The 17,921-nt window shown below is 45.3% G+C and overlaps 1 protein-coding gene across 1 annotated transcript in view; it reads left to right on the top strand.

Moving 5' to 3' along the window:
* The first annotated feature begins 7,015 nt into the window (after nt 1-7,015).
* Ehd3 (EH domain containing 3) overlaps nt 7,016-17,921 on the top strand; it is a 31,196-nt gene continuing 20,290 nt past the window's right edge. The window contains exons 1-2 of the mRNA XM_005322477.5: nt 7,016-7,833; nt 17,659-17,835. Of these exons, the coding sequence (XP_005322534.2) occupies nt 7,607-7,833; nt 17,659-17,835 (404 nt within the window). The 5' untranslated portion in view covers nt 7,016-7,606. The remainder of the gene's footprint in view (nt 7,834-17,658; nt 17,836-17,921) is intronic.

Genomic DNA, 17,921 nt, shown 5'->3' with positions numbered 1-17,921 from the left:
TTTCCCCATGTCCTTGTTTTTATTCCAGATCTTCTTTCCCTTGTGCACATTCAGTATTCATTTATTTGGTAGGGGTGTGAATTATTATTAATTGAAGACTGTTTTAGTCAGCTATTTTTGCTGCTGTGACTAAAGAACCCAACCAGAACAACTGTAGAGGAGGAAAAGTTTATTTGAAGGCTCCCAGTTTCAGAGGTCTCAGTCTGTAGACAGCAGGCTTCATTCCTTGGGGCTTGAGGTGAGGCTGAACATCATGGTGGAGTGTGTTGTAGAGGGAAGCAACTCACATGGTGATCAGAAAGCAGAGAGAGAGTCTTCACTCGCCAGATACAGTATATACCCCAAAGCCCCAATTCCCACCTTCTCCAGCCACACCCCACCACTTCACTTACCACTCAGTAAATCCCCATTAGGGGATTAATTACATGATGGGGTTAAGATTATTACAACTCAATCATTTCTCCTCTGAACCTTCGTGCACTGTCTCACATGTGAGCTTTTGAGGACACCTCACATTCAAACCATAACAAGGACATACTACATGAAGATACATGAAAATCAGGTCCTTGACCTACTTATCTTATTTTATCCTCTCTAGCTCCCCCTAGCTGGGAGACAGACTCGGATATCACACACCACCCAAGACGGATGTTCAGGAATTGGTACTGGTTCTGAATTATTCCACTTCAGACTTCTTGCCTCTGGTGTTTCTCTTACAATCCAGATCTTGTTTGTGGGACAGACTGATACACCTGCGCTTGGGACCAAGAACTTGTTTCTGGTTTTGTTTTGAACGAGAATTCTGCTCAGAGCCAAATGTGACGCTCACCTCTAAGGAGGTGGTTTCACCTATGAATACATTTTCATGAAAATAGGTTAAATAATTCCTGTGGCTTGAATATGTACCCCCAAAAGTAGGTGTTGAAAACTTAATCTCCAATGCGAAGTGTTTGGGAGGTGAGGCATCATGGGAAGTGTTTAGGGAGTGAGGATTTCACCCTTGTGATGCTGATTATAAAGGGCTGAGGTTGTACGTTTTATCTCCTGCTCTCTCACCTTCTCTTTGCCCTTCTGCCATGAGATGATGCAGCAGGAAGGCCCTTGCCAAATGGCTGCCCCTCAGTCTTGCATTTGCCAGCTCCAGAACTGCAAGTCAATACACTTCTCTTCATTATGAATTACCCAGTCTCCAGTATTCTGTTATGGCAGCACAAAACAGACCAAGACAATAATTCAGCCTGATTCTCAGCAGTAGAAATTGGCTGGCTGAGGTACCTTCCCCCCCAACCGAGCAAATGAGTAAAATACAGTGTCATACTGAGGACAAGCGCTATCTAGTTGGGAGGCAAATAATTTCGCCATATAATTATAGTAAATTCAGTAAGAGGTTTGTTGGGGGGTGTTGGGTGTTGGGAGTGGAGAGAAGGGAGCAGCTTACTCAGCTCTTGGGAAGGGAGAGCCACACAGTGAGTCTCAAGGGATAGGTGGGCTCAAGTTTTACTCCAGGTTGCCTCATCCCTTCCTTCTACCCAGGCTTTGATGGTCATAGTGAGAAAGGGGTGAAAAGAGGGAAGAGAAGAAAAGTCCCCTGTTTGGTGGTGATACCCCCAAAGAGCTGTGGCAAATGCCACAGATCCTACTATTGGCCACTAGATTCAAGTCAGTGAGCCATCCTCAATTAAGATACAAATGAACCAAGAGAAGCTACTCATTAACTTATTAGGCACTGGCTTATTAAGTAGCTTATTAAATATTAAAATTATTAAGTATTAACCTTACTCAATAGCCCACTAAATAGCTTACTAAATAAGACGAAGGCAGCACCATGTAGTGAACAAAAGTAATAGTGATTTTAATATTAAGAGTCAACAATATATATTGAATACCCTCAGCAGACCAGGCCCTGTGCTAAGTGCACTACATACATTGCCTCTTTTAATTCGGAAAAAAGAAAATTTGTCATCTTACAGAGACCGGGAAGCTGAGGTTTGAGAGAGAAGCTGCTTCCCCGCCAAGTCACAGAGTGAAGACATGGGGGAACAAGGACTCCATCTACTGTGGGTCGCCTGATTGGAAGCACACACCCGCCCCCACTCCAGCCCTGCAGTCAGGTGGCAGAGCAGAGGTGCCATGCTGGGTTGGGAGAGGCACCTGGCAGGAACAAGGCTCAGAGGAGCCAGAGGGGGCAAAATGTTGAGTGGGAGAGAAGTTGATTTCCAGGGAACCACATGCCACAGGATATGCTTTTTATAAAATCCCAACACAAACTGCGAAAAAATGTTCTTCAGGCTTGCAAATATATATATGTGATAACAGAATTTTAAAACAAGACAACAATACACTCTCAATTCAGGGAGGGTTTTCCTCCAGGAATGGAGAAGGGGCAGGGAACAGGATAGGAGAGGAACTCATAGATAGATATAAATTGTCGCTAATTTTTCCAGTCCTCGGATTGGATGATGGGTTCACCAGGGTTCATTATATTATTTTAGAATTTATTTTTTAAAGAAAAAAAATATAAGAAAAAAAGCCAGGCACATTTTGTCTTAAACCAATAATTATGGGAAAAATAACCTTGAATTTTGTGCATTTAAGGACCAGATTTGTTTGGGAAATAAAGGATGGGGAGAATAATAAGTGAACAGCCAATTTCCCATTTTCAAATTTTAGAAAAAAAAAAAACACGGCAACTATAGTCAAATCTGTGGACCCATTTTTAATTCCTTTTACCTTTTTTGTCCCCAAAGGACATTACACTCCTTAATAGCATTTTATATTCCCTTGCTTCTCTTTTAAAAATCTTCCATACATACCTGTGCATCCATGAACAACAGATAGTAAGAGGTATATGATTTTCAAATGTAAAGAAATGGCCTTGTGCCGTGTCTAAGAGCCTTCTTCTGACTTTATTCACTTAGGACTGCTTGGCATTGGTAGTTCTAGTTCCCTCAACTTTTTATCCGTATAGTATGTATTTTATTATGTGAATATACCACAATTTGTCCACTTGCTCAGTGAGAAACATTTGGTTGTTTATAACATTTTGCTTCTCAGATAATGCTGTTGTCCACATTCTTATGCTTATCTCCCTTTGCACATGTGTGAGAGTTTCTCTAGATAATGCCTTGCAATGGAATTGCAGGACATAGGACGTGTACATCTTCAGCTTCACTAAACAATGCCAAATTCTTTCCCAAAGCAGTTGGGCCAATCTGTGTTTCCACCAGAGTCGAAAGAGAGCCACCATTGTTACGCATCCTCACTGACAGTTGGTATGGTCCTGCCTTTTTAGGTTTTTCCATTTTGGTGAGCACAAAGTACTTTTGTGGTTTGGCATTTCTCTAATTATTAATGAGCCCCACCATCTTTTTCTTAATATTTATAGGACATCTGTGTGGCTTCTTTTGTGTCTTTTATCAATCTTATTTCTAGTGGATTGTCTATCTTGATGATCAAAGTATAGGTATTTATTATATTTTTTCGGATATGCTTTTGTTAGGTGTATGTATTGTAAATATCTTTTCACTCTCCTTTGTTATCTATAGTTGAGCAAAAAGTTCTTAATTTTAACATTGCCAAACTTCTGAATGCTTTTCCTTTGCATTTTGTACTTTGGGTGTCTTATTTAAGGGTTTCTTCCCAGCCTTGCTGTAATATATGTGTGTTCTCTATTGCAATTTCTGCATCTACCAGTTTCCATGCTTGCTGGCCTTTTTCCTGCATCATGTTTTGTTTGTCTACCTCCATACTAAAACCACCCCATCTTAACCTCCGAAGCTTTGTAATGATATCCACCAGGGCAAGTTCACTTCCCTGAGTTATTCTATTGCTCTCACTGTTTTCTTCTCCTTCTCTTCCTCCCGCACCTTCCCATCTTTCTTATGATAGCATTTATAGGCTATTTGTGAACCATTGTTCTATATACATTTTAGAATCACCTTGTTAATTTCCATAGAAAACACTGTTTGGCTATTGATTTAAATTATACCTATTAATTATTGAATCTATCAATCACAAACAAGACTGACAATATTTGGGGTGATCCTAACTTAATCTTCTTAAAACTCATAACAATGACTTTGTCTTTGCTTGTATAGTCAGGTAAAATTTTTCTGTATGACTAATTCTAGCCAACACTTTTTCTAAACACCAGTAAATTCCAGAACAGAGTGGTAGGTCTAAGAAAACTTTATATTTACTAACTAATATAGTAATTTTCTAAGGTCACCTGAAGAAGCAAGACAGTCATGACAGTAAAAAAGAAGGAATGTACACATTAGGAGAAAAGTGTGTGAGAAATATTAATAACTTATTGACATAAATATAGCAAGCTTATGCCTTAGAAATCAAATATATATATATATATATATATATATATATTGATTTTATGCATATTTGTCCTTTATCCTTTCTTCTTTCTCTATGAGTTTTGTTCTTTCTTTCTTTTTCCATTCTCTTCCAGAATACTGATAAAGTAGTCTAAAAAACTAACTTCAAATGTTCAAAAATCAGTATTCTGATATATATCCTAAAATTTCAAGAAATAAAATTATTTAGGGAGACAACATATAAGAAAACATACATTATTACCTGTTCAGAAAATATCCATGTTTATCATGTCTCATAAAATTGTTCCATGATGGAATGTGGCATGTCTCTCCAACTTACTTAGGACTTCTATAATTTTTTTCCATAAAGTTTTATTATCATCCACATATTATGTCTAACACCTCTTTTGTTAGATTTATCCCTAGCTTTTTGTTCTTTTGAAAATAGTATCCTTTGTAACATTCTCTGTTATAACTCCTTTTTGCTAGTGTTTAGAAATGCTGCATTATTACTTACTTTCTTTTAAAAACAAGATACATTTCTAACTATTCAGAGTTGATGTGTCAGCAGGCTCTGGGTAAATTAGATATTCAGAGCTGGCATTCAGTGGTACACAATAGCAGGGCTGCCTGAACACAATATTGAAACTTTCCCTCATTGGAGTTCCTCATACTCCCTGCTGCCACCCTGAACACATCTGGCACAACACAGGGCTTCTGGCTTTGCTCACCTGGGAAGGCCAGTCTGTTCTGACCGTTCAATTCCCATGCCACGTGAGTTGTTGAATATCTGTAATATTACCTCCTACGCTTATATGTTGGGTAGAATTAGAATCTGAGTGGCTTCTCGGGGATACAGAGATCAGAAAGAGATGATCAGCTTTGGGATTCAAGGAGGGTCAGGAGACCTAAGCTCTAATAAGGAAATTCCATTTATCACTTGCCTCTCAAAATCCCCACAGAAGTCCCCACATCTTCAGCACACTCCTCCACCTGTTGTTCGCGCAGGCATTTCAAATGCAACACGCTTCAGCCAGAACCTGTCATCTATCTGCTAAATCTGCTCTCTTCCTAACTTTCCTGATTAGTGGAAGAGCTTCTCCAACTGTTTTGTCCCCTGCAGTAGAAAATTAGGAATCAGCTTAGGCTTTGTTTCATTCTGATTTCCTCTTACTGCTTACCAAGATCTGCCCATTCTATGTCATAAAAAAATCTCTTGAATCTGACCTCTTCCCCATTCCTATTGCTGCTGTCCTCTAGTTGTGATTATTTTCCTAACCTGTCTCTTGGCCTCCAGCCTTTTGCTCCTCCAATTCCTGTGTGTTTCCAGTATCACCAATCCCACCTGGTCCATGAGCTCTTTTTTTTGGGGGGGGTACTAGGGATTGAACTCAGCAGTATTAAACCACTAAGCCACATCCCCAGCCCTAATTTTGCATTTTATGTAGAGACAGGGTCTCACTCAGTTGCTTAGTGCCTTACCATTGCTGAGGCTGGCTTTGAATTCACAGTCCTCCTGTCTCAGCATCCTGAGCCGCTGGGATTACAGATGTGCGCCACCACTCCCTGCAGTCCATGAGCTCTTTATCTCCTCTTCTACTGAAGGGGGGACAGTGGGAACCCTCTGCTTTGTCAGGGAGTAGTGGTTTAGCATCACACAATTTAGGTGGTGATAATATAAAACAGATGAGACTTTGAGTCGGTTTATTATTGCATTTAAATTCTTTACAAAAAATGCACCCCCTTTTGCCTAACATGGCTGTTGCTCCCACCCACTGTCCTTGGTTAGATGCTGGAGATAATATGCTCTACTGCACAAGAGTTATAATGAAAGTTAGAAGAAGCAATGCTTGCTGTAGGTCTTAGCCGAGAGACCTGCACATGGTGAACATTTTGTTAATTTAATGATTATTAATAATAATATTGTTATGGGTTCCCCATTCTTTTCTTGGTTTCTGCCTTGGCATGCACAGCCTCTCTTGTCTGGCCTCACTTACCTCTTCCATCTTCCTGAATCCTACATTCCAGCTATGCTAAACTGTTTACACTGCCCTGCACACACCAAGTTTTTCCAAATTCCAGGCCTTTGCAAATGCTCTTTACTTGGCTTGGAATGGCTTCCTTTCTTCTTGGTTCAGCACTGAAGATCCATCTCTCTATTCTACCTCCTCAAATTATCCATACACGAGTAAGAACTCCCCCCATTGCTTCCATGGCCCTCTGCTCTGGTCTGCTCTGTAAGGTCTGCCTTGATTGCAGTTTCTGGAAGAGAGACTCCATATAGTGTTCACCTTTGTATCCACAGTTGTCAAAATTATGTCTGGCTTAGAATATGGGCTAAATATGCATAGAATTTTGCTTGTTTGCTTGTTTTGTTTTATTGGAAGGAATGAATGGGAACAGTTTGGACTTCATCCCAAGCCCAGTACAAACTTTAATGACAGTTTGGGTATTTTATGCAGCCTAATACTGGACCCTTCTTTCCGTGCCCCAGGAAAAATATTCCCTAATACTAGAGTGCCTGCATTCTTTGGGAATTAACCTCATGACTAAAGGAACAGGGGATATCAAAGAAGGGAGAGCAAGAGTAGCTCAATGCCATCTTCACAGCAGTCCCTGAGAGGGCGCTGTTCCCAAATCAAACCCCCAGAGGCGGGGACTGAAACGCCAGCGCTTTCCCACGGGAGCCGGCCAGCATCCTTTCCCAGGCAGTGGCCTCCCGGCCGCAGAGCGCCTGCCCACAGACATGGCGGCGCCCTGCTCGGCTTCGCGTCACGGGGACCGTGGGTCCGGGCAGGCCGTGCCAGTACTCAGGGACTTCCTCCACGCACCGGCTTCCTGCACCGCTGGCATTTAAACGCGCGCCTGGGGCTGAGGGATGCTGCTACGGATGCGGAGCTGTCCTCCGGCTGTGGCGCGCTGACACCTGCCCCGAGCGGTCTCGGCCAGGCAGGAGCACAACCCAAGCATCCCCTAACCGAGGGCCGGGCAGAGCAGGCGAGGGCTGGGGGAGATAGGAGACCCCCGCACAGTCCCAGCATCTGGCAGTTCGTCACAAGTCGGGCTCGAGGTTGCAACCCTCCTCCCGCAGCCCAGATCATTTTCCGGGGCTGCCGGATGAAGCGGGGGCTGGGCTGGGTCCCAGTCGCCGGGGCAGAAGAAGCGCCCGGGCCATGGTGCGGCTGAGCCCCGCGCTCCGGTGAGGCGGCGGCGCGGCTCGAGCCCGGAGGGGCGCCTTCCCCAGGAGCCTTCCCCGCGGAGCCTTCCAGGGGGCCGCGATGTTCAGCTGGCTGGGTACCGACGACCGCCGGAGGAAGGACCCCGAGGTCTTCCAGACGGTCAGCGAGGGGCTCAAGAAACTCTACAAGAGCAAGCTGCTGCCGCTGGAAGAGTATTACCGCTTCCACGAGTTCCACTCGCCTGCCCTGGAGGATGCCGATTTTGACAACAAGCCTATGGTCCTGCTGGTGGGCCAGTACTCCACCGGGAAGACCACCTTCATCAGGTGAGCAGCCCCAGGGCCTGGCAGCCCACCCCGTACCCCTGCGTGGAGTCCTCAGGTCTCTGGCCTGGGGATAAACTGGAAGTCTTCACTTAAGGGCTCTGACTAAAGCCTTGTGTGTGGTCTCAAAGGCGACCCCCACAATTTCCCTACTGGTCCCCCCTCTGCTTACTACATGGGGCTTCTGTACTTAGCCCTTGGTTCAGGTGGTGGATTTTAAGTGTTCAAGTTTAGAACCATCGCAGTTCTCCCCATATTCTCAATGATGAAACCAAGGCCTAGGAAGAAAAAACTGGCAGAGCGCTTGGTCTCACTTTTTAGGGACCTATCCTTCAGGGCCAGAATCACTTTCCTTGCCTTTTAAATGGCTCAGCACTCACTTGGAGGCCTTCTGGCTGCAGCGAGGAGTTCTGATGACCGCAGGCCTGGAAATGAAGGTGGTGCCAGGTAGTGCTACTTGTCCTGTTATTTTCTTCCTCTGGGGTAGTACTCTTAGATATATCTCTTGGTGACAAAACAGATGCAGAGTTGAGAAGCGGAATGCTTTTAATCTCTTTTCTTCTTTGACCTTAATGGCTCAATAATGATTTTAAAGACTTTTGGAAGTGGTAGGGATACTACAGCATCTCATCCAGTCCCCTGACTTTGCAATTAAGATATCTGAGGCAATAGAGAAATTAAATGAATTGCCCAAAGTCATATAATGGGCGGCCACAAACCTGGGATACAAATCTTGAGGAGATGGTTGGCTAAATGCCTATAACTTTGAGGGTGAGTCATCCATTCCCTTGAATGACAGAATCCTTGGGCTGGAAGTTTGTCCAGTCTGCATTGATAGAGGTCTGTATATTGTCGACCAGAGTAATGAGCATCCTTCCTGTCTTCAGAGAACAAGCTCTGCTTCAGTGGTAAATGCAGCCTATAAAGTCAGGCTGCTTTTCCTGGCCTCATTTGAAGACATGCCAAACTGTTGAGGAGTTAAGAGTCAGTGTGGGGATGGGGTTTAGTTGGTACCCCTTCCAAGTCAAGCGTACTTATCTCCTGCAGAGGGTTTGAAGCAGGAGTCCCCTTATTTCCATTCATTGGCTATTTGAGTATCTGAAGAAAGCAAAGCCTTGCTTGTTTGGTGATGAAAGCAGAAAAACAGACAGTCTAGTTACTAATTTTCTAGGTACTAATTTTCTCTAATGCTTAGCTTATACTAGGCTTATAACACACCTCCTGAGAGCAGGACGTGCACCAAGCTAGCATGTCATGTCTGAACAGAACACCAGATCAAGTTTGTTTTTAAGCCGTGGACAGCCTTGAGCTCAGGAGCTTTGAGAGTTCAAATGATTTCTGAATCACTTGGGGTCTAGGGCTGATGTTTTGTTGACTCTTACATATGTTATATTGTTAGAACTTCAGGATCCCTGAGAGATTAATCCAATCGTTGCTTCTTAACTTTTTAAAAGGTCAGAACTTCCTTTGAAAATCTAATAAAAGCTGTGGGCCTACTCTTTAGAAAAATGCACATGTATCCTAAATTTACATTTAATGCTGGGGGTCTAAGAGCCATCCTTGGACCTTAAGGTAAGAACCCTGATCCATTCCCAGCCCCTCACTTTATTAAAATTGCTGCCAAGGCACTGCAGAGATACTTGGATTGTGCACAAGGTTTCCTTTGTGATTTCTGTCCACCTGTCCTGGATTCACCTTACAGGAAGCACAGGCCATTTGCAGGCTGCTCCTGTGCGGCACAGCCTTCCCTGGCTCTCTGGACATTCCTTGGTCATGAGTCTTAGTATGTCCTATTATTGGAACTTCTCCGCCCAAGGCACAAGTTCTTACAAGGCAGAATCAGTGTCCTAGCCTCTCCCAGGTCTCAGCTACAGGAGATGTTTTGAATAGGAGGGAAGATGAAGAAGGTGAGAGTCCCTAGGGTCTCTGAGTAGCAGACAGGTTTAAGTGCTTTTGTCTGAGAGGCCCTCTTGGCTTTGTCTGAGTCATCGCTGGCTGTTATGGGTCTAAGAAAGTGACCCAGTGCATTGCCCCAGATTATTCCTTATCTGAGGGAGACAGAAGACAGGGAGAGGCAGACCTCTTTTCTTTTTTATCCTCCAAAGTCCAAGAGTTCCCCTCCCAACTCAGACCAGTAACTGAATTTAGCCCATTCATCAAAAGCTCTTTCCCCTTAAGGGAGAGTCAACCAACAGACTAGGCCATTTGTAGCCCAAGGAGCCCTCTTGAACCAAATTATGTATTTTTCTTTCTTCTCATTAAATCCAGCGGTTTATTTTTAATGGAAAAATGCAGACATGAATAAATTTGAAGAAATAAAATCATCCCTAATCCCATAACTCGGGGGAAAACATTTTAAATAACATGCAAATTTTTCTTTCTAGTATTTTTAACTATTTTATACCACATTTGAGATTATGCCATATATATATAAAAATATATTATATATAATATATTTACATATAATTATATATATATATATACAAATATATATATATATATATATATATAATTTTGTAGGCTGGAATTTTTTTTTTACTTATAAGCATTCCCATGAAATTATTATTCTTAACAGCTATATAATATTTTACTTCACATGGATGCAATTATTCTCCTAACCAGCTACTTCTTTGGAATGTTTCAGGTTTTCTTCTCATTTGTTTGTCATTGTAGGATCACCCTGAAGGTCCCTGCTCATAACATTTTCCCACATATTGGGCTCTTTTCCCACAGATTCCCAGAATACCACTATCAGGCCAAAGGTTACACAGCATTTTTCATTTTTTAATATCTCTATTTTTTTTTTGTATTGAGTCCTATTTCACAGGTGTTTTCCAAAAGGGCAAGTGGGCACATTACCCTTTCTCCACAGTGAGCAAAGGTCCCCGGGGTGGGCAAGTCCACCCCTGCCTGGTTCTCTGCACTTCTTGCCTTGATTCTCCTCTCTGGCTCAGGCGTGAACCTGCAAGGGACCTTTCCCTCCAAAACAAAGGCTTGCCTCTTCATTCCCCCAGTACTTGGCTCTTTGCCTCCAGACTGTGCATCTACTTTCAGTTCTATGTGCCTGCCACGGGGCCTATTCCTTGTCTCAGGAAGAACACACAGAAAGGATATTCTTCTAATAACTAATTAATGCGCTATGATCTTTGCCTGAAATAACTTCCCTGGCCTGAGGCCCAGCAACCCAGAGTAATAAAATAAACAATAAACGGGGCTGGCGGCCGCTCTCTCCAACACAGCCTGCCTCTTTGGAGTACAGTAGCTCTGTGTCCCCCCAGCCCTGGCAACCTTTTCTCCTGCCTCTGCTATTTTTCTCTCTTTGCAGCCTCAAACTCCTCTTCCTCTGGGCCAGTTGGCCCCCTGGCCACCCCTCTTGCTGCCTACTTTCTGTGGCTCCTCTGTCTATGGGTAGTGAAGGTGAACAGAGGAAGCCCGGTGTGCTCCTGTGGATTGTAAGGGAGGCCCTCTGGACTGCAGTTGGGCTGAAGTAGAGGACCCTGGGGACTGGGGAAGGCCTTGAGATGGCAGAGCCAATCTGCCCGAGCCCTGCAGGAAGGTCTGGGCTGGTCTCCAGGCTGGCATGGCCCTTCTTTAGTGTGACTTGGCCTCTGAGGCCTGAGCACAAGGCAGGCCAGCTGAGGCAAGGCCTAGTCAGCTGGCCCGTTCCACCTTCTGCACTTCTGGGACTCTGCATCCTTCCCCAAAGATGTCTGCCTCCATTTGCTCAAAGCTGTTCCATCTCGTATCACCCACCCCAGGCCTCACTCTGGGATTTACAGCATTACTACCTGGAAAGATGATTCTCTGGGAAGCCAAAGGGTTAGAGAAAGGAGGCCGCCATCCTAGGGAGACCCACTGACTTCTGTCCTACCAGCCGTGGTCCCTGTGCTGGTCAGCCCCCTCCCACCCTCTGAGATCAGGGGATGCCCTTTTATTGCTAGGGATCCCATCTGCTGGTGCCAAAGTAGGACCATGTGAAAATTAACCTGCTTCTTCCAAGGTCTGACTGTTATTTGAGGAAGCAGAAAACCCTAGGCCAGAGAAACTGTATCTGTCTGCCTCAGGTCCAGCTTAGGATCTGCCTTGAAAGTCGGGTGTTTGGAAACCATTGCAAAAGGCATGTACTGGAAGAAAGATACCTCTGGAGAAAGGTCTGCATCCCATTCCCGCTGAACCTGGACTAGGTCAGCAGAACCCAGGCTCCACCACTTCCTAGCCAAGAGACCAAATTAGGAAGACTACCAAAGGCCAGGCCTCCCAGCCTTTCTGACCCAGCCCTCAGTTTCTTTATCTATACAATGTGTGTAGACCATCTCAAAGGGTCTAGAAGAGGATCCGGTTTAGAAGAGGACAGACCCAAGTTAGTACCTTGAGTTTCAGGCACCATACTTGGGGCTTGATCATTCCCTTCCTCTTTGTACCTTGATTTGCTACCAGGAGATTTAGAGGCAGACCCTCAGGCGGGGGAGGCAGCCTCTCTTTGGCACCACCACAGTCAAGTTGGAGGGAGACCCTGCCTCTCCCCACCTCTGAGGCTTGAAGGAGGAGCATGGTGCCAGGCTGTGTGGACAGACAGTAGTGCCCTAGGCAGGCTGGTCTGTTGCAAAGTAAGGCCAGGCAAGGGGAGCTAGATAGTTAGCCACTAACTTCTCCTTCATGCTGGAATAGCTTCTTTCCATGGATAAGGGTACTGTGTCCCAGAGACTATGGCAGGTGCTATAGGGAACACTGAGCCAACTCATCCCATCTTGTCCAAGAGTCTCCCACCTCACTTTGTGTCTGTGGGCCACATTACAGTCTCCCTAAAGCCCTGTGAGGTTGATGAGGCAAATACTGTTACCCTGACCTCATATTAAAGCTGACGAACCTGTGTCTTAGGGACCCAAAGTTACTGATATATAACATGAATACCTGTGATATAGGCAGAGAGTGACATGCACTTTTAGAGTGTACCTAAAATATATGCAAAGTAAGAACTGTGAGACTCTCAGGGAAGAATGAACACATCGGGCTTAGGTGAGGGGGTAATGAATCAGTTGAAGCTGCACGGGGAGGCATTTGAATTGGGTTTGGACACTGGGTAGGAATGTGCTGAGCACCCACCGGCAACATGGAGGGCTTCATTTTCTCTAATTATTGTCTCTGCCAATGTGGGCCAATGTCAGCAGTAGCATTTGCTTTTCCCGAACCCTTATATATTCCCTCAAAAACTTTCACTTTCTGAGTTAGTTAGAAACCAAGTATTTTCTCCATTTTAAAAACCAGGGAGACCAGTGTTGTTGGGCTTTTGGGCCATTGTCCACAGTTATGTTGGTGATGGAAGTATCCTCCCTAGAGGGTGTATTCTTCATCTGAGCTGGGGGACCTGTCTCAGCCCAAAGCCTCCAGAAGCAGATCCCCAACCTCTGTTTCTCTCCCCTGCACTTGGTTCCAGCAGCAACCTGAAGTCTGGGCTCCCCTATTACAGAAATGGGTAGTTAGAAACAGCTAGGTTAAGATCCTTGGCTCCACACCGTACCCTGGGTACTTAGGTCACAGTAAAATAGGCCACATACTAGGATCGCCATCTAAGCAGTGCATAAAAAATGAAAACAATGTGGAGCTGGGCTTGGTAGTGCACACCTGTAATCCCAGCAGCTCAGGAGGCTGAGGCAGGAAGATCGAGAGTTCAAAGCCAGCCTCAGCAAAAGCGAGGCACTAAGCAACTCAGTGAGACCCTGTCTCTGAATAAAATACAAAATAGGGCTTGGGGATGTGACTTATGGTTGAGTGTCCTGAGTTTGCTCTCTAGTACCCTACTCCCACAAAAAAAAAAAAAAAAGAAAGAAAAGAAAAGAAAAAAAGAAACGTGGAGAAAAGTAGTCTCATGAGAAAAATCAGAATTGCGTTGGCTTTTCCCACACCTATTTTATGATTTATAATTTATTTATTTTGCATTAGATGGCAAGGAAAAGGGGCCCACCCTTATCTTTTTAGCTCTTAAGACCTCTAAATATGTTAACTTGGCTCTGAACTTTACTCAATGGTAAAACTGAAATGATGCTACCTTGCCACAGAGCCCATGGGGCTGATTAGTAGAGTAATACAGTGCTGGCGGCACAGGGGAAGCTTAGCCCATCCTGTTCCTCCTTATCCTGTGTGTCCCCATCTCAGCTGATCCCACCCAGGCTTGAATTAACTTTTCTTTTTTTACACTGCTGTGGGAATGTTTTCACCCGGGAACAGAGGCGATCTGTCTTGCCTCCCATAAAGAGGCAGTGCATGAGATTCCTCAATAGATTTTCCTTTCTGGACACAGTGGTAGCTTTGTTAGAGGGGCACTGGATGCCTCAAGCCATACCCAAATGTCCCTGAGAATTTACCCAGCCCCAGGCTCTCTGCATGACCTGACTGTGCCCCGTGGACTTGCTGTTGGCCTCCTTAGACTCTATGTTTCCCCAGGTCCACAGCGGTCAGCAAGTTTTGGGTCATGTGAGCTCTGCAGGACAGCAGATCCTACCCGAGGCCCTTTTTTTGTGGCCATCTCAGGTAGCACTCTGTGACTTCCCAGGAAGCCATCCTGTTAAACCAGGCAGCGTAGCCCTTTGTCTGCTGGGTACATCCAACCTCTCAGGGAGGAATTTGAGAAGCCTGTGTAAGAAGGATCCCTCTTCACTGTTGATTGGCCCTGCTCATTTCGGACATTTTGGAAGCTGCCTCAGAATGGTTCTTCCCACCCCTCTCTATTTCGGCTGTTCCTGGAGCCTTTTTGACTCCCTCTCACCCCAACAACTCATTCTTGCAGCAAGAAACTTCTCAAACAAGCACATTCCCAAATCACAGAGTGGTGCTCCTGGATAATCTGGTCCTACAGTGAGCCCGTGGGCCTGTGTCCTGCTTTGGTCACCTAATAGAAACTGCTTTTGCATGTCTTTGGAGCAAAAGTGCCCTGAGTTGGCAGGTGTCTCCCTCCTCTTATCTAGGAGGATGCTGCAGAATCCCAACGGCTGGCCCCAAGCCACTGAGATTCCCAGCCTCTCCCTCGAGACCTAGTGAAGGCGCACAAGAAAGCAGGAAGCGCCATGCACGTGTGTAACTGTGTGCTTATTCTCATCCCAGGCTGGTGCCAGCTCCAACCTGACCCTCTGACCAGAGGAAATCCTGCCTTCACACCCTGATTGTTGGGCTGGATTTCTGGAGGAATGAGGAGCTCCCCACCCAGTACCCAGGGTGCAGCCTCCCAGGCAGCAGGGCTGCAGGTTCTAAAGCAGATCAACAACTTCCTTGCAGCTGCCACAGCTCTTCCTCAGGCTCCCTGGGGAGGCAGTGCATAGCAACCCAGTTTATACTGCTATGGAACTGCAGGGTAAAGTGCAGCTCCAATTGCCTTTCACTTTTCCAAGGCACAAGTAGCATGTTGAGAATCCGAAGACAGCCAGCATGCCTCCCTGGCTCCACCCAATCTATTGGATATCAGCATGTAGTCTCAGGAAAATGAAAGGGTTGATGGGGAGCAAATTAGAAATCCTGGCTGCATGGTGGAGCCATCTGGGGAACTTCTAAAAGGTGGCAATTGCTAGGACCCTGCCCCTGACTGAACAGGTTAGAAGCTCTGGGTCAGCCCAACACCATCAGCTAATGCTTCATAGAGCTCTTGAATTGCAGCCAGGGCCAAGGACCACAGAGCAGGAGACCTCCCCAGTTCTCTTCTCAACTGAATAGTCTCCAACTTGACATCTCTTCTGAGGACTCCCTGAGCATGAATGCCGACCCCAGCCCTCAGGTTATAAAGAGGTTCCCAGGGCTCCTAAGGGCTCACCCCATGGATGTGGGTTTCTTGGGTGCTGTCCTTTAGATCCTGTCCATCAGCACCTTGGAAGATGCTCCTGGGACTCTCCTGCAGCCACTCCCACTCCAAGGCAGTTCCAGGCTTCTTCCTTCAGTCCAGCCTCCTGCTGTCTGTGCTCAAAGCTGTCCTGGGCTCCCAAAGGGCTCCCTTGTCCTTAGAGGCAGTTTCCTTGGTTTCCTGGCTCACAGTGCCATTGCTCTTGGTCTCTAGAAGGAGCCTGCAGAGAGAGGCAGGTGGCCTCGGGTTCTCACTGCCTGGGCCCAGATAAGAGGAGGGAGGCACCTGCCAACTCAGGGCACAGTAGAAGCTCAGGGGCAGGCAGCTCACCACCCCTCTCCCCTTTCCAGAGGGGCTTGGGTAGCACAGACTTTTTGAACAGGAGAAACCCTGGAGATCACATGGCCCAGTCTCCTAATGCACAGGTAGCAATGTCCAGAGAGGAGAGGGACCTGCCTGAGGACTGACCCATGGTGAGCCAGTGGGATGAGCTCTTTGGTATTTCCCGCCACCTCCTGGCTCACATTCAGGTTCAGGAAGGGGATGTGTTACAAATTCATCCCATAACAAACACTCTCCTTCTCCTCTCTGGTTGACACGGTGTTTAAAATCCTCTACCACCATTTTCTTCCATCTAGGCAATGGAAAGTGTTAAAAGGTAGTAAAATTTTCACTAAAAACAACTTGTGATATCTATATAATGGAATTCTACATTGTTACCAAGAGGAATAAAGTAGGTCTTGGCTACTCTCTGCCAAACACATTAAGCATGAAAAGAAACATACATGGATATTATCTGCAAAATCATTGCAGGCCCTGAGTTCCTACCCTTGCTCATATCCTTTGTGGTTACAAATTGCATTTGTTGGGGGGAGGGCTTGTGGGGGGATGTCATGTACAATCAAAAAGCATCGGTAGATAAAAGATAAGGTTTGACACCTCTCTCAGTGGAGCAGATAAAAAATAAAAGCATTTTAAAACAAAGCACAGGGTTGGGGTTGTAGCTTAGCAGTAGAGTGCTTGCTTAGCACATGTGAGGCACTGGGTTCCATCCTCAGCACGGTGTAAAAATAAAATAAAAGGTATATTTTAAAAGATGAGATGCTGCTGGGGATGTGACTGAATGGTTGAACACCTCTAGGTTCAATCCTTGGTACCAAAAAAAAAAAAAAAAAAAAAAAACAACCTACACACACAATTAAAATCTCCATCAGGGAATCCCAACATGGTCTATAATATTGAAAATCAAACTTCTTGATGCCCAAGGGCAAAAAGAATCTGTGTTGTGCCAGGTACCGTGCATGGCATTTTGAATATAGTTTCGTGCTTGAAAGTTTGAATTAAATGCATGTGACAAGAAAGACAAAGAGAAGGAAAGATGTGCAGTCTGCTCTGTGTTTAAAAAATTCAGTCCTCTCTGTGTCTGTTTCTGTGCATAACACGTGTGCAAATGAGACAGTTCTAAAAGGATACAGAATGCAAAGTTTAGAGAGTGGGACCAGAAGTCTAGGTTGGGGATGTAGATTTGCTTTTCATAGTTGACCCTTCACACTGTTTTTATTTTACATTATATACAAGCTAATTTTATATTGAATAACTATCCAGACATAAGAATAATAACCTATGAAAAGCCAGCATCGTCTATGACTGGTCTGATTCTTACTATGCCTTTGTTTAGAAATGTCAGCAGGTTACCTACCTTTCAGCTGGGAAGTCTACAGTACTCTAGGTAGGATTCAGTTTCAATGCAGTCTTTATTCCTGAGTTCAAACCTGGCTTTCCTTCACCTGCCCCCGCTACTAATTCAAGGAGGGAAAAGGACCAAGAAGTACAGGATATCTGAAGTTAAGCTGTATTCCACCTCTTCTGCAAAGTCCTTGGGATTCGTGAAATCTCATTGCTCTGGATCCCTACTGTGACTTGCATATTGTCAGCCCTGTGGTAGATACACGGTGGTGATCTGAAAGCAGAATCCCTGCGTCATGACTTCTCCTTTTTGCCAGGTACCTGCTGGAACAGGATTTTCCAGGCATGAGGATTGGACCTGAGCCAACCACTGACTCCTTCATTGCGGTGATGCAAGGAGACACGGAGGGGATCATCCCTGGGAATGCCCTGGTAGTGGATCCTAAGAAACCCTTCAGGAAACTCAACGTTTTTGGCAACGCCTTCTTGAACAGGTGAGTGTGGAGGGGAACCCACACCTTGGGGTGTTTTCCTTGCCACTTCTTGGAATATGGGAGGTGAATGGACAGGCAGCACAGTC

The sequence above is a fragment of the Ictidomys tridecemlineatus genome, chromosome 12 (genome assembly GCF_052094955.1).
Source record: "Ictidomys tridecemlineatus isolate mIctTri1 chromosome 12, mIctTri1.hap1, whole genome shotgun sequence".
NCBI lineage: Eukaryota > Metazoa > Chordata > Mammalia > Rodentia > Sciuridae > Ictidomys > Ictidomys tridecemlineatus.
The sequence above is the reverse complement of the archived record's forward strand: the minus strand, read 5'-3'. Positions and strand labels throughout refer to the sequence as shown.